Source organism: Sinohyriopsis cumingii, chromosome 13 (assembly GCF_028554795.1).
Source record: "Sinohyriopsis cumingii isolate HCF-2022 chromosome 13, ASM2855479v2, whole genome shotgun sequence".
NCBI classification, from domain to species: Eukaryota; Metazoa; Mollusca; class Bivalvia; order Unionida; family Unionidae; genus Sinohyriopsis; species Sinohyriopsis cumingii.
Window position 1 is genome coordinate 111,686 of NC_142973.1, and position 27,898 is coordinate 139,583.

General features: G+C 38.7%; 1 protein-coding gene across 1 annotated transcript; it reads right to left on the minus strand.

Moving 5' to 3' along the window:
* Positions 1-805: 805 nt before the first annotated feature.
* Positions 806-27,693, minus strand: LOC149784826 (A disintegrin and metalloproteinase with thrombospondin motifs 5-like). The gene is made up of 4 exons (XM_089931145.1): positions 27,605-27,693; positions 2,428-2,538; positions 2,092-2,133; positions 806-1,689 (listed from the first exon to the last, which is right to left on the minus strand). Exons 1-3 carry the CDS (start codon positions 27,683-27,685, stop codon positions 2,092-2,094), a joined length of 234 nt encoding a protein of 77 aa, XP_089787271.1. The 5' UTR covers positions 27,686-27,693; the 3' UTR covers positions 806-1,689.
* Positions 27,694-27,898: the final 205 nt, after the last annotated feature.

Sequence of the window (27,898 nt, forward strand, 5' to 3'; positions counted from 1 at the left end):
TTGCCACAGGCACAAACATACCTATGCGTTATTAATAACACGCAGGGTTTTCCACATGAGTTCACGTGGTTGAATGCGCTAAAATATCTATGCGCTATAACTCGCTGAGATTTTACAAGGTAAAATTGATTATTGTACACTCTTTATAGAAATCTACCTGTTGCATTAAATATAAAATAAAATTTACGATCTAAATAATTGTATATGTTTAATGTCTGTCTGTCCGTTCAGTAAGCGTAAGCTCAGATAAATTATTATATCATATATTCTTAAGCGAGGCATTGGCCAAATAGTACAGCGTGGAAACTTATAAATCGTCATACTACCACGTTACTTTTAAATGTATAGAGCAGCTGAATAAGTAATTTATATGCTGAATATAATACTATAATTAACATGTAAATAGGAGCTGAGTATAACGGTAGTTTATATGTAGGGAGTATAACAGTAATTTATATGTAGAGAGTAGCTTAATATAACAGTAATTTATATATAGAGACTAGCTGAGTATAACAGTATTTTATATGTAGAGAATAGGCGAGTATAGCAGTAATTTATATGTAGAGAGTAGGCGAGTATAATATTAATTTATATGTAGAGAATAGGCGAGTATAACAGTAATTGATATGTAGAGGATAGGTGAGTATTGCAGCAATTTATATGTAGAGCGTAGGCGAGTATAACAGTAATTTATATGTAGAGAATAGGCGAGTATAACATTAATTTATATGTAGAAAGTAGGCGAGTATAACAGTAATTTATATGTTGAAAGTAGGTGAGAATAACAGTAATATGTATATAGAGAGTAGCTGAGTATATTAATAGTCTATCGTTAAAAAAATAGATTCTTGGAGTAAACATTAAAGCAGATATTGCATTGGGTTTTACTGCAAATATGGGATCAAAGTCTAGGAAAACCCTGCAATAGCAAAACGTTAGTAACATGACTTATGTGATGTTTATGTTATTTCAAATTAAAAATGCCTTGCCACCCTTTTGACTAATTGCGCAAATTCAGATGTAATAGATGCAAAGTAGTGCAACAGATGTGGCATTGTTATGATGTAAAAGAGATGTCTCGTGGGGACAAATGTCTATTGAGTTTTATCTGGTCCTTTTAGATATGCCTACTGTCCATTGAGTTTGGTCTGGTCCTTTTAGGGATGACCAATGTCCATTGAGCTTGTTCTGGTCCTTTTAAAAATGACCAATGTCCATTGAGCTTGTTCTGGTCCTTTAAGGGATGACCAATGTCCATTGAGTTTCATCTGGTCCTTTTATGGATGACAGATAAAGAAGTTAAGCTATCTACTCTTGTCACAATGGCAAAGTAATCACAAAGTTGGGTCCATTACTCTAGATGACATGACTTTATCTGTTAGAGGGACTAATTAAATAGCCTTAAATAAAGCAAGAATTAATCAGGGTGAGGTGGACATTTCCCATGCAGCAACCCTAATTTCACGATTATGCAACAATGTACGGTTCAGTACAATCAATGACGTAAAAACCTCTGAATAATGAAAGTAATATACAGCGAAACATATATCCAATTCATAAAAATGCTTTGACATTAGTTGTCTGTGACAAAAATACAATGGAACTGTTAGTGTTATCTCCTACAGCTCTAAAGCCCTGTAACTTTTCCTATTTCGTGCTTGGGCGAGTCTGGCAAACTGCAATATGGACCTGGAAAATAGCAAGATTGCTTTTATTTACTGTCACTGTAATTTCTCGAATCAATTGGTTACAATTCATATTTATAACAAAAACAAGTACGTATATTATTATCTTCGTCAACATCATCGCCATCATCATCGCCACCATCATATAATTATAATTTGAAAAATTCAAAATATTTTTGTTTCAATAATTGATAACTGAATCAATAATCCAATTCTTATCAAGAAATAATTATGAAAGAATGTTGGTTCTTTTTAGTTCTTTTTATTTTGCTTGGTGTTTTACGGACCATCAACAGATGCATGTCGTGCAAAAACAACTTGAATATAACCTACATCAATTTGATCGGGTGCTTGACAGGCTAACCATTCTGTCACCATGGATTCCAACCAAACGAACTATACTCACCTATTTCAAACCTTTATGGACACACAATCCCTCTCTGCACCACTGCAAAAGAGACAATGTATGTATATCTGAAGGGAACCAAATAGAGATTTTGAATCCATACCCAACCACTGGTTCTTAATTTGATTGGTATGCAAGCTAGTGAATTTATCTGCATAAAGGATTATATTTAAGTGTGAACTATTGTAGAAGACATCGGATGGTTTCTGGTCACACATAATCATAATTTATTATAAAAGGTTAGAGATATTATATTGCTTATTTCATATCTTTTGGTTTAGCAATATCGTCTGATTAAAGAGCTTGTTACGAGAGAGAGAGAGAGAGAGAGTTTACCATATTTGTTCCACACATTGTTCCTGTAGCTGCACTTAAATTTGTTTTCTCGCATTCTCCTGTTTTTGGATCCGTACAGTACATAAACCGACAAATCATTTCAAGCCATTCCTTGATTCAATAGAAACAAAATAACACATGTAGCTCGACTTTTATGACTTCACATAACTTATCCAACCTCTCTAATGGTATTGGTGATTATAACAGACAAACCCGTTTATATTGCTGATTGCAACAGTTATAGCCCGTATCATTGCTCACTTACACTTAGTTCCACGAATAATCCTTAATTTAGAGGAAAAATGGGAAAGAAAAAAGCGTTTCAGAGATGTTCGTGTTTTCGTAGTAATAATCATCAGCGGGGATTATGTTAATTAGAAACAGCATGGCTATGTTGCATTGTTTATAAATAATACGGATTATGTTGCATTACTTAGAAATAACATCGGGCATGTTGTACTATTTATACATAGCATGCAATCTCATGAGAAGAAAAAAAAAACAGGCCTTGACTAAAATCAATGATTTTTACTCTGGGAAAGATTTCTTTTTTGCAAAGAGTTGTTTACAAGAACCCTATACTGGTTCTGAATCAAGGTCAGGAACTAGGTGAACATTAGATACAAAGTTTCTATTATTAGTGTTTACGAAAAACAGGTCACGCTGAATTTCTGGAAAATGTCAAATTCGGTAAATACAGTTAGTTACATTACAATTGCATCTAATGGAATAAAAAATAGTTCAACTAACAAACGAACAATTAAATTACATCAAATATACATAATAATATTAACACACCTGAAATATATTCTTATGAACGACTTTCTGTAATGTACGAATGACATACCATTGATTGGCTAAATAAAAAGTATGATATACTAAAACTAATAGCGACAAAAATAACCTACAGACATGTGTACAGTATATGTGCTCATATCCGTGTCAATAACCTAAACCGTACAATCTCTCGCTACCACATTATATAAGCTATGCACTTTTGGTGAATTAAACTAAAAGCATGATAAAACAACGCAAGCATATAATATAACATTGCACGTGTTTTGCGAAACTGAACATTAATTTGAACTAAACAGAATGTAACTCACGATTTAAAAATATACCCACCACGACCTCTTACAAGTGTTTCTCCCACCATGCTAATGATTATATTTGCTTGAAACGAAATGCATACATTACGTTAATACCGGGGAAATATATCCCTTGTTCTTCTTTCTATTTAATAAAGATATTTAACCTCACGTTTCCTCTTCGCTCAACTTCACAAGAACTATTATAACACATGAAATGAAATTACTATTGCCATAATTTTTAACAGGTCGGTGAAGAATATTTGATCTGCTCCATAAATCTGTAGTTAAGTTTTAGGTTTTAAAAATTCCCAAACTGTATTCGATTCTGTTGATGTCTATATAAATCATTCATTGCAGAGTCCACGCACTGCAGAGCTGTAGTCATTAACCATAATCAGTTACTCCATCTTTGACCTTGTTTTGACCTTGATCGTGCACCTTTAAAGGCTATAAAATCCATCTGGAATTAAAGCAGCATTCTTTTCATTCTTATCCTTGATGCAATTTTCATTCTTATCCTTGATGCAATGAAATATATCGCTTTCCGTACATGTGAACTACTGTAATAATTTAAATACAAAATATAATCGATATTCCGTCCATCTTAGCAAGAATTGAGATTTGAAATGCAATGGAAAATAACATCAAATACAAAACTTAAAATATACTGCGTTCCATCAATTGAATTTTAAAAGAAATTTGTACAAGTTTACAAATAGTGAAGGTGTTGTTGTAAGAAAGCATGCTAGTTATTCTGCAGAGTTTGATTCTTCTGATCTAGAACAATAATATCTATAATTCCACCAGTCAAATAAAATATGCATGAAAGCTAGTGCCAGCCAACTAAAAGGTGCATGAAAGCTAGTGCCAGTCAAATATAAAAATGCATGAAAGCTAGTGCCAGCAAAACAAAAATGCATGAAAGCTATTGCCAGTCAAATAATAAATGCATGAAAGCTAGTGCCAGTCAAATACAAGATACATGAAAGCTAGTGTTAGTCAAATACAAGATACAGGAAGGCTTTCTCCAGTCAAATACAAGATACATGAAGGCTTTCACCAGTCAAATACAAGATAAATGAAAGCTAGTGCCAGTCAAATACATTATAATGAAAGCTTTTACCAGTCAAATACAAGATACATGAAGGCTAGTGCCAGTCAAATACAAGATAATGAAATCTTTAACCAGTCAAATACAAAATACATGAAGGCTTTCACCAGTCAAATACATGATACATGAAGACTAGTAAAACAGGCCTAAAAAGATACGGCACAAAATATACTAGACGAAAACAATAGAAAATTAAAACGTCATTATTGATGAGATTTTAAATAAGATATATATGTTTTATACCATGATTTCTAAACCTTTTTCTGTGGATGAATGTTAATAAAATAATATTATAATGAATGAAAGTGCGGCTGCATGAATTTTATTGAAAAAGTGACTTGAAACTTGAATGATCATCAGCTTTTTTAGTTGTTTTTGATGAATACAAGGTAGTTATAAAACTCAATTTAACAGTATATGAAACACAATACAAATTAATCAGCTACCAACTTAAGATTGTGAACGAAACATTATATTACTAAGATATAGGTACTATCCTATAAATGATTCTAAGAAAGGGAAAGCAAGTAAGATGATATTTGTAAAAAAGGTGGAAATAAGTTTCTCAATCGTTAAATTTGATAAAGGAAGAAATAAATGTTAATCGCCATATGATACACATACGTGTATACCTTTAACGCATCCGTAGAGCCTATTGTTCAGAAAAAGTAGCCAATAAGGTTCCTGAACCTATTATTCCACAAAGTCAATCAATAAAATGTTCCTGAACATATTATTCCACAGAGTCAACCAATAAAACGTTCCTGAACCTATTATTCCACAAAGTCAACCAATAACACGGTCCTGAATCTATTATTCCACAAAGTCAACCAATAAAACGTTCCAGATCGTACTGTTCCACAAACGCAGCCAACACAAATTAGAAAGTCCATTGTTTAAAACAGGCATCCAATACAAGTTCAAGAGATTAAAGAAATGCAAGTAATTAAGACGAAAGATATGACTAAAAAGTAAGAGATGGAAAGACTGTAAAATACGAATACCACAGAATAATTGGCAGTAGGCCACCTTATCGATTATAAGCAGTGGAAGTTAAAGAAAATTTAGAAGTTATGCATGTGCAATAGAACTAGCTCAATCAAATAGAATATCAATTAAATCAACATTTAAATGTATGACTAACAAATATAAAACATACGTCGGCTATCAGAATAAAAATGGACATAACCAAGATAGTCGAATGTCAAGAAATGTAATATAATAATATAATCAAAAGAGCACAACTGGTTGGACAATAAACAAACTTAGAAATAAAATCTCTAGAGAAAATAGAGAAAATGTCAACCCAACAATCTACACATGCTTAGGAAAGATATCATTAGGGGTACGTTTAAAACACTGGAAATAAAAATAAAAACTTTTTTGTACAGTCCTAGGTATGATAGAAACTACACAATGTTATGATGATCACTGTATAAACGGTTTTTCATGAGTAGGCAGATGAACGAGTGGTTGTGGGGATGATGGCGGTGGTGGTCAAGGAAGTATAAATTAGCTATCAAGGAAGTACAAATTCGTTAAATTTAAGCGAGATATGATAAATATTGTTAACTATTACTATAAACGCCGCATCTTTATAACGTGGTGTCATTCGCATTGAAAAGTAAGCCGGCTTTTCTAATCAGCTGGGCATATAGTTTCTGTATTAGCTGATCATATTGTTTCCTTGTTGTAACATTCCTGTTTGCATGGCAATTACACGGGCTTCTGAAACCACCGTCACAGTTATAAACGCTCATTTGTTCGTCTTATCACCTTTTCCTTTTAAACTAAGAAATGGTTGAGTTGTATAGACTTTTAAAATGTGCAAAGATGGAGTTGTATCACTTATAAGACGTTTAAACTATGCTAAGGATAAGTTGTATGGATTATAAGACTTTTTTAATTTCCATCCTTCTTCTCGACCTAATTTTTTTAGGTTTGTTCCTTTCATCTATCACTTTGCAAACGTTCTTTTGAGAAATTATTTCAGAAAGCTCATCAGCTGAGTTCCATTATTTGCCATTCTGGGTCATATCGTTGTAAACCAAAATTTTAATTTTCAATAACTTTTTCAGTATTGTACAGCTAAAACAGACTGAATAAAAGATATTCTAATTTGGTTTTGGCCGCCTAAAATCTGATGCTTTTATTGAAGTCAGGCTATTCTTTCTTTGTGAGTACGTAGCTACCAAGAAATATATCCATGCTGTTTTCTCGTCACTTTTAAACACTGAATTTATTTCTTCAGCTGGCACCAATAATCATCCTCTCTCTCTCTCTCTCTCTCTCTCTCTCTATATATATATATATATATATATATATATATATATATATATATATATATATATATATATATATATATATATATATATTGTAATACCTAACTCAACAAACCACTATACTTGGCACTATTAAGAACTACATTCATTTTCGAATAATAATACTAATAAAGATAATGTACAAACACGATACAAAGGCAGAAAAACATGAGGCAGTTCACTATGTTGTAATACCTTAAAGGTGATGTGAACGGAGTTGTGCATGTACAAATTTTGTCCAATTAATGTGTGAAGATCTTTTGATGACAAACATTGAGATGTGAGATCTTGTTTGACCTACGAGACTTTGGCCTATCTGATCATGTCATTTTATCTGTCACTGAAAACAGCTACCATGTGTGAATTACTTCTTCCATTCCTGAACTATGCCACCCACCCACCATTGTTTAGATCGCCATCTACATTTCTTATAAATGTGTACTCTGTGTTTTATACTAAATGTGAGTATAAAACCATGCTCTGGTCATCGTAATGTCACGCTGTTGTCATGAGTATTAATTAATTCGCCAAGTAAATCATCTAAAGACATCAACAGTTCTGCAAGCCCTGGGACATCAACATTAAGTGGAAAGAAGTTCGCATGCTAGCAGTTATTGTGCCATATTCATTTCCATGTTGGACCATGCGTGTGTCGTGCTGAAATTTCACATGAATATTTTAGGAAATGAATTATATTACCTTCCATGATTTTGGAATATCAAAGCCAGAAATATGATGTTAGTCCATAAATTAGTGACTTCAATCATCCGTGGAGTTTTGTTACTGAAACAGCGGAAATGCAGGATAGTGATGGAATCAATGTGCCCGGCCGAAGAATCACATTTCTCTTGTTAGACTTTTGTTGAAGAATAAGTTAGAACTATTGTTACTGTTAATTATTGTAAGTTCTTGGTTATGTAGAACTTGTTATTTTACTTTAATGTGCAAAATAGTATACATTTGATAGGGTCTATTTCAGCAGCAGGGGGGGCGAATCCGACATTTTGTCCAAACGTTATTTTGCTTAATTATTACTTTCTGCACTCAGCGGATCCGGTGTCGTCAGCGCCTGGTAAAAAAAAAACGACGTCGTCGTCGAGGGGATCGTCCGGACGTCATTTGGTTTAATTAATACCTTCTGCGCGTCGATCCCAGCGTCGTCAGCGTCCGGTAAGCACATCGACGACCGCGTCGATGTCATCGCCCCCCCCCCTGCTGCTTGCAATTTAACCGAATATTTGGTCAAGTCGGATACGATATCGTGTCCGAGGGTCATGTAAATTTATCGTTACAAATCCATGTGGGGTCGACTGAGCATGACTAAAAAAGTTTCGAAAAACATTAAAGTCCATGTCACCGCCGCACCATGTCTGCCAAATATTTCGTAGCGTGTGTGTATCAACGCCGTTGAATACAGCAAGAATATTACAGTTGTCTCTGATTACTTTTGGAATCTGAGTATACCGTTGAGTGACATATCACGTCAGTGTTTTTATGCCTGCCTCTGGAAAATATCCTAGCTGGGTTTTTTTGATTGTCTAACATAACATCATCGTACACGACTAGATTGTTAACGTCGCCATCAATATCATCAATACCTGGTGCATCATTGATATCTGTAATAAACTCAATAATATTTTTTTTAGCGATTGCTGATGCATTCTCGTTGAAATCTTTCAACACCTCGTAGCATCGTTGATCATCTACGCTAGGAGCAACCAAATACAACTTATCCCACTTCATCCATCTCATTATTAAATTGAGTAACAATTGCGTCTTGCCGGATCCAGATGGTCCGATGATAATCATCCGGATCGAGTTTGGTAACGCTGCAACATGCTTAACTGGTTCTCTTGTTTTAGTCGCTGAAAAGTCAATTATATTCATGTCTCTATACATAAATTATGGATCTATATTGTGTAAAGTGTAGAGTGCGTACTGGCACAAATGATATGACAACCGCTACAACAAAAAATAACAGATCGGCGCTTATTGGCAAGTGTGTACAATGCGGTACAAAGAAATTTAGATTTATTTCTATTAAACCCGGGGATGTTTTAAAAAAAAGCGAGGAGGTGACATCGCAGCCAAGTTATCAAAACTCCCCGGAACCCCGTGGGCAAAGTATCCAGGAGAAAAACACCTCCCAGGATATAACTACTGTGGCCCCGGAACACGATTAGATATCAGACTCGATGATCAAAATCAGCCCAAACCCGGTGAGTACCCAATAAACGCTATCGATAAGGCGTGTCATGCTCATGATGTTGCCTACTACAAAAGTAGCGATCTGCAACAGCGTCATATCGCGGACGTAAAATTAATTCACGCATTAAATGCTATTCCTGATAAATCCGTCAAAGAAAAATTGGCCTCATGGTTGGTAAAATCGGCTATGAAAGGTAAGTTAATGATTGGAAGCGGAGCTTCTCGCGCTGGTAATTGAAAACGCTAGCGTTTATAATAACAACATGGAATCCATCTATTATTCTCCGAGAGGATACTGGAGGGGGAAGGCCGCAATTGGTAAGCTTGCAAGCGCTGCAAAAGTAACGAGGGCCACCGCGGCTAATTGGTTATCCAGACAGGCTATATGGCAAATCTATCTACCACCGCCTAAACAAATCAACTTCTCGCGCTTTGATGTCAGCGTACCTAATGAAGTTCATCAGGCTGATATACTATTTCTGCCGCATGACAACGGTTACAAATACGCGCTAACCGTAGTTGATGTTGCGAGTCGATACAAACAAGCGGAGCCGTTGAAAACAAAGTCAGCAACTGAAGTGGCCAATGCGTTTGAGCGGATTTATCGAAGAGGTCCTCTGCGCTGGCCAAATCTATTACAAGTTGATCCTGGTAGTGAATTTCGCGGCGCTGTTTTATCAACGCTGAAACATCATAGCGTCGCGATACGACGAGGTCATACTGCGCTACATCGTGATCAGGCAATTGTTGAACGATTCAATCGGACTGTTGCTGAACGGTTATTTGGATATCAATACGCGAAGGAATTCATCCAAGAAAAACGATCTCGTGAATGGGTCAAAAGGTTGCCAGGCGTAATTGCAGCGTTAAATAACGAGATTACCCGAGCAATCAACATGAAGCCCAGCGACGCGATTAAATACGAGTATATACCCGGAAAATCAAAAATAGATAGCGTTTCCAAGCCGATTCTCGGCAATGTCACCGTGATATATCTATATGAACCAGGAGAGCTTGAAGGCGGTAAAAAAAGAGCTACTGATCCTATCTGGAGTGTTACCACACATAACATATCAACGATAACACGATCAACTGGTAGACCACCGATCTATAGACTGGATTCAACTGCTCCTCAGCGCGGATTTACACGCGAGCAACTACAAGTGATACCTGACGATACTCAATTACCCCCGCGTGGTCTTAACTAGCGCCGTTGCGTCTATTGCACTCAAGACAGGTCAACCTCACATTGTTTTTGACATGACCGAGACTGTTATCGATCCTGTCCACGGTAAATTGGCGAGTGTCTTTATCCGAATAACGCCAACGCATTACGCATTACGCAATTACAACTCGCGCAGTGATTATTCTGTTGTTGCCGTAACGCAATTATTAATTCGGCATCAATATCAAAACGCCGCTGTTTTTTTTTATCCTGTTGGCGGTAACCCGAGAGTTTTCTATCAATGACGCTTGCATCGATGGTGACTCCGTCACTGACTCCGTCACTGGCTTCGTCACTGACTCCGTCAATAACAATTCTTCGAAGCTGATTTATCCTTCGTACTCTGGACACTGCAAGATAGACTAGATTCGACCATTCGATGCGATTATCAACCATCCAAACAATTGTATCCGTGATAGTCAGTCCCTGCGAGGAATGTATTGTTGTTGCGTATCCTAGCGTCCACGGGGATTTATCAGCACGTAGCGCGTCCTCGACGACGCTGATATCAACGAGCACGATATCATTCAGCACGAGAATTTGTTTTTTTGTCCCTGACGCTGTCGGGGCCGGGATTTCAACTTCAATGTTCTGCCGCCGTGTATCCGCGGGTCTATAACATAACGGCACTGGGCGCGTTGGAAACTTTTCCTTATGCAACGTAAACAACTTCCGCTGAAGTGTGTCCCTGACTATCTTTCTACTCGCTACAATCAAATCGTTTGGTCTCCATGTTTCCCAGAATTCATTTAACGGCGTTTCCGGAATCACCTCGCGGATTATTTCACACTGAATTCTATCCGGCTGTAATCTGATTAATTTTTTAACCCCGCGCAGTTGTTCATCAAGTGCTCGGTAATCAGTATCGGTTTCTTCATAATAGTCCACAAAACCCCTTAACCAATCATGTGGACCCTCGCCGACAAATGGTGGTGGTTGGCCATGATCCCCACACATGATTACCGCTGTATTCGCGAGCAGCAACCAATCAAGAAACATTTGTAAAACATCTAACGAAACAGTACATATCTCATCCCAGATGATAACCCCAGGAATAAATTTTTCACCCATTCGATCAGGAGTCCACTCACCACCGCTGTATCGAAAAAAGCTGTGATAAGTAACGGCGTCAACATTTCGTTGTTTTATCTCTCGCGCTAGTCTATGGGTCGGTGTAAGCACGATTATACTTGCCCGCGTTCGAAATAATTCAATTGCCCGAGTCGTCTTTCCTGACCCGCCACAGCCGCTTAAATAAACCGTCTTGTGTCTACAAATTGGATCAGAACACGGTGGTGCATTAGACCATTCCGATAATTTATCGCCGCGTAGGTAATTGTTCTCAACGGTGACATCCGCTGACGGAGAATAATCGCGTCGTATTTCATTTTTAATTCTCCATGTACCCCAACTCTCGTCCGGACTAGTAAACCCGGCTACGTTTTCCTTATACGCTACGTCAACATAAAACGAATCAACGGCTACTCTAACCGAGGTGTCGGGGAATCTATTTATCATCGAGAATAAATTTATGCAAGCATAACTCAGCATAGACGCCCTCAAATGCGGGTATGCCGGGCTGTCTCCATCGCTGTAGGTAACAACTGTACCCAACTTTGTTCCATTGGACAAGAAAGCTGTTTCGCAGTTCACGTATCTATTTTTTGCCACTGCGTCCTTGATTACGAAATCATATTCTGCGTCATCTATAATCAGCCGTGAGCAATATCGTTTGTAATCGCAGTTTTTTCCACCTTGTGTGAACTTACCAATCATTCTTCTACCGAGATCTTTTGCCTCGCGGTTTCGTTGGTTGAATATCCTCCTGGACCATTCGACGATATATTCCTCGTCGGCATCGATGTGTTTTCTGGATTCGTCAATTATGCTATCTAGACGCTCCGGTTCTGGTAACCAGACTTCAGTCTGCGCTCGGTATGATATAATCGCGTCACTGACAATCAACGATACAAGCATGCTACAATCAATCATATACCGTAGCAGCGCTATTGGCAACCACTTCTTTTCAGACATGTGTCTACCGATCCAAATATAGCAACAGCGATGAAGTCCTGCCGCGAATTCAAATGATACTATGCGAGCGAATCCGGTTAAATCAAAATCAGGCAGTGGTCCATTAATAGCAACACGAGTCATTTCATGTCTGGGGTGTCCAAATCGTTTGAAATACTCAGCGGCGGATCCATACCCGAGAAAACTCGCTGGATAACAGGCAACCATATCAACGGAAATCATAGCGTCGCGGTTGTATTTAGTGTTCCATAGTCCACCGTGATAGTATTCCAAACAACTGGATTGTACATCCGGTAGAAATTCCTTGCGCGTTGGACTCCACGCATTTTTCTTTGCTGCAACATGAGCCGCAACCGATGGAATCGTAAAACAATTTGTTAGCAGTTGTTCATCATGCTCCTCAAATTCTGTGGCGGTTTTTTTCATCCTGTTGTGAAATGCTTCAGTGCGATATAATTCACCGTTTGGTCTTACAAACTGATCAAAGGTATCAGCGCTGCGAAGTAACCACACTGATACAGGGTCGTTTTTACACAAATAAGCGATAGCATCAAATAGTTTCCCCTCCGCGAGAAACCCGTTCTCTTCCAGGAATTCTTCGGGTATATACTTTACTGTTCTATCCCGTGGAAACACTGTGATCGCGGGCGTCCATGCGTGTTCGTTATGATCAATAATTTTGATTGGGGCCCCATTTGATTTGTACTTTGATTCGTATAATACTTCACCGGTTATCGTTGTAACGGTTATTGTAAATCTCAACAACGTTTCTAATCTCGCTATGTCGCTGATGGTTGCTCCACGCTCGCGCACTGTCTCCTCCCACTGGTTGATTTTGCTACGTCGTAAATCAGTCAATTTGTTTCCTCGACACGCATTTGTAAAATGCTCTGTTACTCGTTCTGCTACACAATTTATCCCCGTTGACTGTTTCATTGGTTTCAGTTTTCCGATATCAGGTTTCTTATTTAACGGGTATATTCCATAAACAACTGCTGTTTCAGGATACGCTCGTTCATAGTATGGTCTGTCAATTCCGGTTAACAGCCCCGGCTTGCAGTCGCGGCTAACAATGACTGTTTTCTTGTCGCTGAGAACTGGTTCAAATTTATCACGTATGATCCAATTACCTGATTCCACCCGGACAATGAATTTTACTCTGAAGAAATACTTTTTACCGTCAAGTTGTGATATTATCGTTGCTGCGCGGTTGTCGTTCATGGTAGCATCAACAACGCCATCAATTCGAAATGTTGACCAACTATGAGATGCGCCATCACGCTTGAATTCATCGATACAATCGCGTATTTTACTCAACAGGGTTCTATCGTTTATTAACGCTTTTGGTGCGTCCTTGAGGACTCTATCGAGATTGAACTTAATATTTTTCCAGGGCTTAATTGCTGCTAATCTTTCAAACTCATCCATATAATTAAAACAAGTATTTAAATGAAAGAATATAGTATAATGAATCACTGCAAATGGTTGATGATTGGGTCGACAACCCCGTGCAATAAATCATGTAGAGGTGAATTCTGCGGGTACCATTTACAAAGCGTTCGTAATGGTTCTCTTGGCCCCCTTCCGTGCTTGGTTTGCCACGTCGGTGTAAGAGGAAAATCGCAGTTGTGTATCAATTGTGGCGGAAAGCGATACAGGGAACTAAAACGCTATTATGACAAGCGAATTAAAAACGCCGTCATTGACCCCACCGCTGACTTCGTCATCAAAACCCCCCAAGACTACGTTGAAAGATTTATAATTAAACCAAATAATAAATTAGACAAATAGTATTATTATATAAATGGACCAAGAATTTCAGCCGCATCCTGTGCTCGTCAATTACGAGGCATCTCGCGACGGCATTGTTAGAAACCGCAAACTGAAGAAGCCGGTTGGTACCGTAAGTAATCAGGGGTATCTGATGTTTGGTGCCGGAAAGAAGAAGTACCATGTTCATAGGGCGGTATTTGAGGTATTCAACGGATTAATCGAAAATGGACTTGTGATTGATCATATTAATAATAATAAGACTGATAATTCTCTTATAAACTTGCAAGCTGTCTCGCAGAGTCAAAATACCAAAAAAGGCCAAACCGGTAAATACCCAAAGAAAGCAAAACCCGTAAAGTCATTTGATACAACAACTCACGAGGAAAAAATATTTCAGTCGATGAATGAAGCCAGTAGATACTTTGACATTTGTATCGCCTCAATACGAAAAGTAGCAGAACGAGTATATCAAACAGCAATCTCAAAAAAGACCGGGCATAGAATTCGATTTTCATATATAGATACGAAGTCACCGGCGCCCATGGCGCTGACGAAGTCGCCATGACAATAAATTGTCCATTCCGGAAGAAAACAAAGTATTCAGTATTGTTGAACACCTCGGAATCGATACACGGGGTTTCATTTTTTTTTATTTAGAAACAAGATGTTCTATAAGAATAATGAATATCGAAGACATCAATAATATATTAGCCGAGATTTCAAAATTAAAAAATCAAGGAATTGAATTATCTGATGGTCTCGACAGTGAAAAAATATTATCCGATTATGAGATTATTAACGAACAATCGAAACGGGGGCGTTTTACCCTGGCCCGCGAGTACTTTTTCATAAAACGATTACAACATACGATCAATGAAAACTTGTACCACAATGACGCAAATGCATTCATTGGACTATTCACTGCCGTTGAAATAATACGAAAAAAACTCGGACGTGTTTATGAACGACGCCGGGAGATTTCTAGTAAGATCAAAAACATTAGAAGGATTATAGACGAAAACTCCGGCGAGAAATTAGAAATTGCTTCGCAATTGCAATAATGGTAGGTGAATCACTCACTACTCGGCTAGCCAGAGAGCGGCTAGCAGCGCTTAGAAAGTTCATACCGTTACGAGACAGGGTCCGAGAACAACTTCAAACGCGGCAGCAACTACAAACCGATTTTACTGTTGGAAGCGAACAACTCTTTGCCCCGGTAACTAAAGCGACCAAAGATGTTACGGCGGCAACTGTGCCCGTCCTCGATGCGCTTGAAAAGATAGCGGCGGAGACAAAACAAACAAAAAGGTCTTTAGAAACACTCCCTGCGAAAATAGCGGCTGCTACAACACGGAGGCCACCACCACTCGCTATAACCGAACCACAAGAACCTTATGTTACAATGGCCGATGAAGAAGAACTAGGCGCCACCGCAAGAGAACCAGAAGAAGAAATACCGGAAGAAATACCGGAAGAAGAAATACCAGAAGAAGAAAAAGAGAGGAATATACCCCGTAATGTACTTAAGAAGAGCAATAGAGATCAAATCAGGGTCTTCAGCGTTGAAGAATTAATTGATTTTGCTGCCAACAATTTTGCTAAGAAAACACCAGATAAGGAGCATATCAATAGCGGTTACGAGAAAAATATAAAGTCGTTAAAGAATTGGACAAAAATAGTGTATTTAGCGAGTAAACATAAAGATGTATTACTACGTGGTGATGGTCCCGATTACGACGCATTCCACAAGGAAGTTGAAAAAAGGGTAAAACTAAAAAAAGGAAAAGGATACTCTGTTGGTAAAGAATCCTACGGCGTTACCTGTCCTAACAGTGTTCTCAGTGATATATCACGGCTAGAGGTACTGATCGGAGGAAAACGAGCCGGAAATAACTCTCCGGAAATAATCAATGAGGCCGCTGATATTTGCAAGCGGTTATTTACGGGCGGTATCATGGACGTTAGTGCGTATCGAACGCTCATAGACGAACTTGTGGATGATTAAAAAAATTATCGTTTTTGTTAATTCTGGCCGTTTTTGGTCGTTTTTTGACCGTTTTTGGTCGTTTTTTGAGGGCAAAAACCCCAGGAAATCATTTAGAGAAAATCGATGTTTTTGCTGAAAAATCGAAAAAAAAACGACTATAGGCAACAAAAAATGACCAAAAATGACTAGAAATCAAGAAAAAACCGGAAAAAAACCGGATTTTTATCGAGGGCAAAAACCCCAGGAAATTTTGATAAAATTTATTCCGGTTTTCCACACGGCGGTGGGAAGGGGGTGATCAATCACTGGTGATCACAATCACTAATTGGAAAACCGGTGTTTTTATAATAAAGATGATTATACACTACAACCACGATAAACCAGTACTCGTCTACGTGGTAAACTCGCGATTGCCTGTTTACCGCGCGTACTATGGAGATGGTCTCGGTAGCACCATTGCGGGGTTATTTACAAGAATGGCTCCAAAAGTAGCGCCGTTAGCCAAACAATTAGGAATGAAGGCTATTGATGTTATTCGTGATAAGGGTATTAGTGCTATTGGAGACGTTGCCGGAAAGGCGCTTTCTGCAGCAAAGGACAAACTAATGTCGTTGGTGAGGAGAAAAAAACAGAAACCACCGGTGATGCCATCAACGACGGTGATGCCTGCGAATGTCAGTAAAGTAATAAATAACGCCGTGGAAGAAAAACTAGAGTCGTTGGCGGCTCAGTCATCCACCAACGCGCCCATGAACACAATAGCGGGAGAGTGGTCTTAAACAGAATTCAAAGAAAATCGCAATTGAAAACATCAACATGATAAATAATAAAATGTTTGCGCGAACCGCTGATCCCGCGTTTGATATAGATGCCCCAGTGCGAAGGGATGATTCTGTCCGTGATTATCAATATTATTCTTATTATGCAGCGCAACCCGACCTACGATCGCGAATTGAACTTCAAGTCCAAGATACCAGTAGATACTTTCTGCCGTGTGAAGCGTTTATCGAAATTGAGGGAGAACTCGTGACAAATGCTGCCGATAATGCACCATACGCAGATGACGATCGTGTTCGAGTTGGTTTCGTCAACAACGGTATCATGGCGTTATTTGAGAGCGCCAGATATCTTATTGACGGGCGAGAAATTGAGTCAATAGAACGCGAGGTTGATGTTGCAACGACGATAATTGGGTTAGCGAGATACTCGGACGATTACACGAGATCGGCGGGCCCATCTATGATGTTTGCGAAGGACACCGCCGATAACGCTGACCATTTTCAGTACATCAACGTGCTGGTGAAAAAAGATACCGCAGTTGACCAGGCTGAAGCAGCCAATCCAGATCGCAGAGCAAAACCGGACGTTGATTTCACTGTTATAAAAAGTCTTAACGATAATTACAATATGGGATTCGCAGCACGAATGTCGATGCTAAAAAAACCACACCGGCAGTTTTCATGCGTGATTCCACTCCATCACATATTTGGATTCTGCAGAAATGTCAGAAAAGTTATCTATGGGGCTAAGCATACAATCGCGCTCACGCGAAGGGGCGATGATAACAATGCAATATGGCATGCTGCTGGCGTCGCTGCCGGTAAAGTCGTTTTAACTAAAATGGCATTGTGGATGCCGGTGCTGACTCCATCAGTTACCACGGAAGCACGATTGTTAGCATTTATGGAACAGGGAGGAAAATCGTTGTTGAGTTGGCTAGCGGTAACAACTGATGCTAAAGAGGATAACGTCGCCGATACGTTTACATGGCACTTGGCATCAAAACAGGGTGTTTCAGCCCCGCGTCATATTTTTATAGCGCTACAGAATAGGGAACGATTGGGCAGTCAAGAACGCAGCCATATGATATTTGATCAATTAGGAGTCAGGGATGTTTCGCTGAGAATAAACGGACAACAGGAACCATCCGAGGATATACAGCTTAATTACGGCGACAACCATGTCGCACGTGTGTACCATCGATTGCTGTCATATATGGGTCGTGATCAAAACGTCGACACCGGTTTGCAAATATCGCAACTTGATTTTAAAAAGCTGTATCCGATTTATTATTTTTCGTTGGAACATCTTGATTTAACGAGACAATCCGTCGTTGATATACACTTCCGAGCTCGTATAGCCCCGCCTGGTGTTAATTATAGAGCGGTTGCTGTCATTCTCAGCGATAAATCAATGCTGCTAGAAGGTGTTGGCGGACGAATGAGAATCATTGATGCACCAGTGGAAAACATGTAATTGAAAGCACAAACACGTTTACAATAAAATGTCGTATAGTGTCGTCAGTGTAGAGTTGACTGATGGTCAAGTCAAGAAATTACGATCAAAGTCGGCTAAACAATGCGGGACCACAATAACGCTGAAGCCGTCACAGATGGCAGGTGGTAATCATAAGATATCGTTGACGGCGCGTCAAATAAAACATTTCAATGATGCGATGAAGAATAAAAAGGGCGTTCAGGTAGATTTCTCGGCCGCAGCGATTAAAAACATGGAAAAGACCGGTGGGATATTTCCGCTGTTAGCCGCGATTCCGGCATTGATTGCCGCGGCCGCACCAGCAGTGGCTAAGGCGGCAGCGTTAGGAGCCGTTGGTACCGCGGCGGGAATGGCATTGAAGAAGGCAACCGGGAAAGGCTACAAAAAAAAACGACCCGTGGCCGGAAAGGGTCTAAGACTACCGGGGACCGTTTATTGACTCAGGAGTCTATGACTCCCATGTCTAATTTTGATTTAATAGACGCCGCAGACGCGCTAGCGATAAAAAACTTCAGAGGTGTTTTTATGAGGGATCAATTACCGGCGGCACCAAGGAATATTGAAACCGGCATAATTAACCTCGATGGGTCCTTCGGAGCGGGAACTCATTGGGTTGCATACGCGATTGATCCGCGTGCGATCGTCTATTTTGATTCATACGGGTTAGCCCCGCCGAACGAGTTTATGCGGTTTATCCGGACGTGTTCAGCCCGGGTTTTTTATTCCACGCTGCCAACACAGCAGTTAAGCGACCCGTCGATATGCGGCCGTGAAGTATTGAACGTACTCGCGGCGATTTCATCATCGCGAAAACCACCTCATGTGGTTGTAAACGAATACACTAGTGGGGTCGTAGAGGCCCGGCGGGTTAATTAGAAACGCTGTTTTTTTTTTTACAATAACGATGATTGATATTTGGGGACGACCTATTTCGGCGCTGAAAGGATCCACGGAAACGCCCGCCACCGATGACATAAATAAACTAATCGAGGATGAAATCGCTGATACGTTGAATTTAACAAGTGTTGACCCAGGTGAAATAGTTGTATTTCAAGACCGCCAGGGTAAATTGAAATCCAGTAATGTGTCGCTGGATGACGTTTTAACACGACGGCGTGATGCCGCCGAGGACACTATCGCGCTGTATACCAGCGACGGACGACTCAAGCCGGGTGAACATCTGTCGACGATAACATTAGTCAAAGACGGTTTTATAAGGTTGAATAGATCGGTGACCGAACTTGACGCGCAGGTGAAAAAATCTGTCACCGAGGTGAAAAAATCTATCACCGATATACAGCTCACTACCGCTAGTTTTTTCGGGACCCCGACGGTAACCGAACCGAATATTACAACAATAAAAAATACTATTTCGGATTTTGCAACGCTGTCGGGCCAATTTTACACGTTGCGAAAAAATGTTAACAGGATCGATGACAACTTTGATAAATTCTTTGGTAAAAAAAATACCAAGCTGGATGAAATCACAACAACTATAAATGATATCACTGCGTATGGACAGGAAATAAAAACAATCAAAACTGATGTTGCAGCGAACAAAGGGAATGTAGACGTGCATGAACGGGAAATAGAAATAATCGGCGCTAATGTTGCAACGATCATAAATAATGTAGACTCGCATACAGGGGAAATAGGAACGATCAAAACTGATATTGTAGCGAACAAAAGGAATATAGACGCGCATACACAGGACATAATGACAATCAGAGCTGATATTGAAGCGAACAAAAAGGGTGTAGACGTGTATAGAGGGGAAATAGGAACGATCAAAACTGATGTTGCAACGAGCAAAAGAAATATAGACGTGTATGGACAGGAAATAAAAACAATCAAAACTGATGTTGCAGCGAACAAAAGGAATATAGACGCGCATACAGGAGAAATAGAAACAATCGAACTTGATGTTGCAGCGAACAAAAGAAATATAGACGCGCATACAGGGGAAATAGAAACGATCAAAACTGATATTGTAGCGAATAAAAAAGGTATAGACGTGCATGAACAGAGAATAGGAACGAACAAAACTGATATTGTGGCGAACAAGAATAATATAGACGCGCATGAATGGAGAATAGAAACAGTCAAAACTGATGTTGCAGCGAACAAAAAAGATGTGGACGCGCATACACGGGAAATAGATACACTCATTACTAAGGTTGCAGCGAACAAAAAAGATGTGGACGCGCATACACGGGAAATAGATACACTCATTACTAAGGTTGCAGCGAACAAAAAAGATGTGGACGCGCATACACGGGAAATAGATACACTCATTACTAAGGTTGCAGCGAACAAAAAAAATGTGGACGCGCATATACAGGAAATAGATATACTCATTACTAGGGTTGCAGCGAACAAGAATAATATAGACGCGAATTTGCGGAGAATAAAAATAATCGGAACTGATGTTGAAGCGATTAAAGACGGACTACCGAGAGTAGCAGAGCAATTCGAAAAAATAAAAATCCCTCATGAGAACATCATCAACACAGTATACACAATTCGGCATGGATCATTCGATTGGACTCCTACACAGAATACAGTAAATACTACCGCAACTGTTAAGGGCATTTATCGATTGACACTGGTTTCAATGATGCAGTTTAATATATTATCGTCGAGTTCATCCGGGTTTAACAATACAATATCAACAATTATAGACAAGAACGCAACTGAACAGTTTACAATTTATGCCGTTGATGGAAATTTAGCCCGGGCAAACATCACATGGTATGTGGAATTTGTAGCGAATCTAAGTAATTAAAAACACTAGCTCTTTTAGAATAAAATGACCACCAGGGTAATTGAATCAGAGGTATCACCGACGTCACATCAATATCGATTCGATACCGCAAAAGAATTCTCCGCGAATTTGAAAACGCTTTCCGAACAATACCGCGCAAAAATAAAAAAATACCGCAGAAAAATAACCACCATCGACGCGGTCGTGTACTCGGTGTCGGGTATAGTAGCTGGCGCCGGTGTTATTTTATCCACGGTGACCACGATAGCCCCGATCGCTGTTCCAATCGCTATCTCCGCGATGACAACAATTGCTGGAGTCGCCAACGCAATCACTAAAAAGATATCATCGTGTTTTCAGAAAAAACTCGACGAGTATACAGTAAAACATCAAATAGTATCCGACGCGTACTCGAAATTATCCGGGTTGATCTCGTTATCGATTGATAATTTGTTCATATCCGATGTTGAATTCTCCACGATGGTCCAGTTGTATAGCTCCGCGATGTCAAAAATCGAGGATTTTCAACTGGAAGCCGGAACCACCTGGTTGTTGAAATTAGACACTAAAAACAACGAATAATAATAATGTCGCTGAACCCCGAAGGGTCTCAATTACTTCAGCGGATCGCGGAGAATACCACTCCGGTACAAACAAATATGATATCGATAACATCAACGAAACCCGAATTCAGTGTGAACTTCCCATCGCCGGTTCCAGTAAAGGAAATAGCACTGGCAAAATTGCGAATATATCACAGTTGGCCTAATATTCGAGCGGACGCATTTAACGGACAACAACCTAATAACTCGCTGGTTTTTGCACGGACAAATAAACCCGATGGGACCCCAGACTGGGAGGAGGTTACAATACCAACTGGGTCATACCAAATAGAACAAATCAATAAGGAATTTCAACGCAGGATAAAATCGATCACAGGAAAAGAATCAAAAATCGCTATTACGGTTCATGAACCGACGTTATCGTCGACGATTGAAATAAGCACACCGGGGTATATGGTTGATATTTATAACAGTTCAATAAGAACCATACTAGGATGGCCTAAGAATCCACCCGCGGACGCGCCCCCCATCAACTATCCTCAGATACGATAACGGAGATGGTGGTAGGCATATTGCTCCATACAACGTAAATATTGCATCGGTGATAGCAATCAATCTGGTGTGTGATGTTATCGAAGGGAGTTACCAGGTGGATGCCAAGCAATCAAATCAAGCTCAACAGGGGTATATCCTTTATTCGTTTTCACCAACAGCCCCTCCGGGATTTTTGATCGTTGAGAGTCCGATTAATCCGGTCTATATGAGATGCCATGATCGGTTTTTAACGAGAATTAATTTTAGAATTACCGATCAGTCAAATAACCTAATTGACCTACAAGAGGAGGAGTTAGTGATCACTCTGTTTGTAAGATCATAGCAGCGGGGGGGGGGGGGGCGATGACATCGACGCGGTCGTCGATGTGCTTACCGGACGCTGACGACGCTGGGATCGACGCGCAGAAGGTATTAATTAAACCAAATGACGTCCGGACGATCCCCTCGACGACGACGTCGTTTTTTTTTTTACCAGGCGCTGACGACACCGGATCCGCTGAGTGCAGAAAGTAATAATTAAGCAAAATAACGTTTGGACAAAATGTCGGATTCGCCCCCCCCCCCCCCCCCCGGCTGCTATTTCTAACCGTATTACGACTCATTGCATCATCCGATACGTATCAAAATTCACTTGTCCGTTTCGTTCACTTCTACTTAATCATAGGCATGAATATATAAATAAGATTTAAAGTAAAAGCGCACACCATGGACATTGAGAGGACAAATTAATTCTGTCTAAATTTTGTGCTCAGAGGAATTTTTCCATGCAGTTTGAACAGTTGACTTGGTTACCGCCATGGCTAACCCTGAGAAGGACAAACATTGATTGGCTAACTGAGGTCATGTGACGTGAATAAGAGTCTATAAATAAGAGTGCAGACAGTGCACTGGCAGATAACTGTCAAATCGGCAAAGTATGAATATTTAAGAAGATATGAATTGCAGCCATGTATTCTAAAACCATCAATTATATATTTTTACATAACCGATGCTAACTTTGGCACGTTAAAATTCCCAGACTGAATCAAATTGTTATGAGAACTTTTAAATATGTTTATTATACGATTGCTATTGAATTTAAATGCTTTATAATTATTATATAATTCTTTATAAAGCCACTCCTATCTCCCACCACACTGCTCAAGTACTCTAGTACTCAAACTATTTTTTTTTTCATTGAGATCAGGCTACTATGTAAGAATGTGTTACAGTCAATCTAATCAATTTATCCGTTAATACACGCATAAATTTAATAATAGAATTAATTTACCATAATATGGTGCATTGTAACGTTGTATTTTGACATTTAGACAAACAAGACTGCTCTATATTATCAGAAATTTAGTGCTGTGACAGACACTGTATTTATGTAAAGTCACTATGCGATATTGAAAGGCATGTTCTATCCCATCTTTTTATTTATAAAAGTCATTTGTAAGTCCTGAACTCTGGTCTTTACGATATTTAACACACGGGCTGTTACAATATATGATGTGTCTGTTATAGCTTATAGAGTGTCGATGTGTCAACAGTCTTTTTTGAATCACATATATTTAAATCCAGGTTTGATTTAACAGTGAATGTCATTATCCAAGAATTTTATCAGAGCACTTTTGTATTTCCAGAGAAAATATTCACTTGAGCTCAATAATTTGAACAAAAAAGATTCAGCCCAACTGGTCACAATATAATGCATCTTGAAACTGCTAGATGTTAAAGCACGAATGACCAAGTCCTTACAATCACAAGATTATATAGTTCTCTACTTGACCTCAGGTCACAATTAGCATTTTCTAAAATAACCATTACCTAATGGAAAATAACTTTCTAGAATGATCCTGATGCTTACAAAACAATAACCTGGATTATGTATAGGTCAGTTAGGAATCTCCAAAATTTGGCCCAAATAAACATATTTACCTCTTCTAGTAATAATAATCCTGCTGTTAAGCCCATAAACAAAAAGCAAAATTTAGTTATGTATTATTTGTTTATAGTATATGAAATTTTAAAAAATTAAATCAGGTCAAGCAGAAATTAACTCAGTTTTGGACAAGGTCAAGTCCAGCATACACTGTTGCATTACAATAGCATGCAATGAAATTAATTTTCTTTTAGACTAAAAAACAAATTATCAAATTAAATATTCATAACAAAATTGATTTGACAGAATCAAATAACAAATCACTGTAATGTTTCTGCAGATAAAGAATTCTTTCTTTGACTAGATTAGTGAATAAAAATCTGGAAAACTCAAGTTCTGCCAAGAAGAAAAGTGGTGTTACAGCACTTTCACTGCGGCTCGTTACAAATGAATTAAAAACCATAGGCAAATGGCTATAGGAACAGGGAGGATGGGGGTTCGAAGACTAATATTATAACAATTGGACTCACAGTCCCACAATTTAAGACGCCGACTCAATAGTTACGATGGGGTGGGTGGGGGATGTGAGATCCGCTTCTCCCCCTTCTCCCCATCGTAACTGTCAGGGTCGATGTCTTACACGATTGGACTATGGGACCCCCATCACTATAACCATTTACCGATGTCCTTAATTTCATTTGCAAGTAGCCGCTGTAGGTAGCCTAAACTGTTAGCCAACAGAAAAATAATTAAAAGAAACGAAAACTGGTTACTCAAGTGTCTGGACAATAACGATTCTGCCAAATCACAATTAACTCATGAAAGCATCAAATGCAAAAGTCATTAGGTTTTCAAACAAACAAGCAAAATCCCACATAATTACCTTTGAATACTGAACTTCTATACAGACCACACATGCCAATTTAGATAAATTATTAAGACCATTATGTGGAATCTACAAAACCTTAGATCGCCTACCACTGGTAAAATTTATTTGATGCTGACGTACCTATTAAGTCACAGATAGAGAATTACCCGTTATCAGTATAAATTCCAGTGAATGTCATTATCCAAGAATTTTATGAGAGCACTTTTGTATTTTCAGAGAAAATAATCACTTGAATTCAATAATTTGAACAAAAAAGATTCAGCCCAACTGGTCACAACATAATGCAACTTGAAACTATAAATGACCTCGTAGCAGACGCCCTCAACAAGAATTCATACCCTTAAATAGAGTTCTAAAACTGATAGGAAATATATTTTTTAAAACAAAAAAAAAATAAAGTTAAATAAATAAATGAAACTATAAAGAAATTATATTTATTTTCAGAGTTTATCGTGGTAGAAACGGTCAGTTGCCGACTCACACTGCTTACATATCTGCTATGTGATTCGGCAACTGACGGTTTATACCACGATAAACACTGAAATAACAACATTAAACTCTTAATTAACAGGAAAAATGAATGCCTCAGGGCGACCCAAACATGTGGTCACAATACGCGTGTCTCAGATTAACAAAGAAAATGAACGCTTCAGCGCAAGCCCATCATGTGGTCACAATACGCATATCTCCGATTAACAAAGCAAAGGAATTTCTCAACTTGACCCCTCATGTTGGCACAAGACGTATGTCTCAGATTAACAATGCAAATGTTGTATATTAATGTTGTTATTTTGGGTTTAAGACCATTTTCAGCACATGATAGGCTATACATGGCCGCCAGTATAACTGATGGAGAAAGAGCCAGTGAAAACCCCACTAAGAACCGCCTACCCACGGGAAGCTACTGGCAAGCTTTATACCTAGAGTCCGAGACTCGAACCTACACGAACGGAGGTGAGATAGCAGTGATCGGTAAAGGCAGGCGCTTTAGACCACTCAACCACCCGCATATAATTCCACTTAAATCTGAAAAACCTGCCTTCCTAATCTCTTAGAACCAAATTGCAAAATGTTTCATGCTGATGTTTTCTCCATAAACTTCACATTGTCAGAATCGTTCAGTATTCTCCATATGGCTCTGCTTCATGCTGCATTACACGTGTGTCTAAAAATAGTATCGTGTATTAGGAACTGCTTTTGATTGTAAACAAACAATGTAAGCTCATGCAGCAGACTCCAGAGCTTTTGACTGATTCAATTTATCTGTGGGTGAATTAAGGAAGCCGTTTGGTCCACTTGAAAGAATAAGCGATAAAGATGAGTGGATGGGTTCATTGAGTCAAAAAAGAAACATTCAACCAAATCGAATGTTTCGGACTATGAGCTGTGGTCTATAGGGTCTCTAAAATAGTATAAACTGCATTTTAAGGCAAAGGGCTATCCTCAACTACGTACCATTTTACCAGTCAGTCCAATCACTAAATTCGAAACAAAATGCAAAGAAAGAAGGCAGGTTTTGGCAGAAAAGCAAGAGCCTCAGAATCAGTAAGGTAAGACTAACAAGAGATCTTATTTACGCTGACGAAATGGGTTGTCATACCCCTAAGACAGTTCAAATTTTCCCGTTTTAGGTTTTTGAGAAAATGTTTGAATTTATAGTACAAATCATTTAGATCTTGTAAATAGCTGGGTCACTGCATGCACGTGATAGGGTGTACTAATATGCCATGTAAGCTGGGCGCACGTACATACATAATTATATTAAACCTATATTTTAAGGATTTCGTCTTTTACTTTAATCTTTTATTTTGTATCTTGTTACATGTTTTACATGTTTACCTCATATTGTGCAGGCGTGTGCATACTTATTTTCGGAAGGATTTATCTCCCTTAGGCGTTCTGCTGCTTAAACGTTTCTCTGTACTAAATGGTCAGAATTGTGCTGATGAATAGTTAAACCCTATACATATATGCATAATGATCTTTAATTGTTTATGGTTACTGAGTTTGTGATTAAATACCTCATGGAGTATTATTACATCTGTACGATGCGGGTAATTAAATACCCTATAAAGGAATATTACATTTGAACCGAATTTGTAATTATATATCTGATGAAGGATTATTACATTTGTGTACAGAGTTTGTAATTAAATAACTCATGAAGGATTGTTACATTTGTACTGAATAAGAAATTAATTTCCTTATAAAGCGTGATTACATGTGTACCGAGCTTGCAATTTAATACCTTATTTTGGGTTATTACATTTGTACTGAGTTTGTAATTAAATAACTCGTGAAGGATTATTACATCAGTGCCGAGTGTGGAATTGACAACCTTAGTAAGGGTTATTATATTTCTACCGAGCTTGCAACTTAATACCTCACCAAGGACTATTAAGTAAAATCGGATTGGAAAATAAATTAAGAAGCTGACATCGCTCATTGTGCCGCAAACGTTTTATGGGAGATGGAAACTCGCACGCATAAATACTTAGCCATATATTGTACGTACCCCACAGTAGGTGGAGTTAGGTCCATTAATGAGGTGACACTGCTGACTGGAGGTGAACACCTGTCCTGGCAGATTCTTCATTAACTTGTTCCAATCCGCCAATTCTGTCTCGGTGTAGAAACCCTTAGTGTTTAAACACTTTCTGCAATAAAAAATGGTCAGAGTACAATGATAGCTAGATAAATACATGAATAACCGATTAATACATAGATGGATTCGAACGTCAACGAAACAGCATAATTAGTAGTAAGAAACAAACTGTATACAACGTCAGAGACACGAAATAAAAGAAAT

Excerpts from the sequence above, each read along its gene's own strand:
- LOC149784826 (XM_089931145.1), bottom strand. The coding sequence starts at position 27,685 with ATGAAGAATCTGCCAGGACAGGTGTTCACCTCCAGTCAGCAGTGTCAC. Across the intron at positions 2,539-27,604 it reads CTAACTCCACCTACTGTGGG|GAATGGCTTGAAATGATTTG; the intron begins GTACGTACAATA and ends TATTGAATCAAG. Across the intron at positions 2,134-2,427 it reads CAATGTGTGGAACAAATATG|TGGTGCAGAGAGGGATTGTG; the intron begins GTAAACTCTCTC and ends TCTCTTTTGCAG.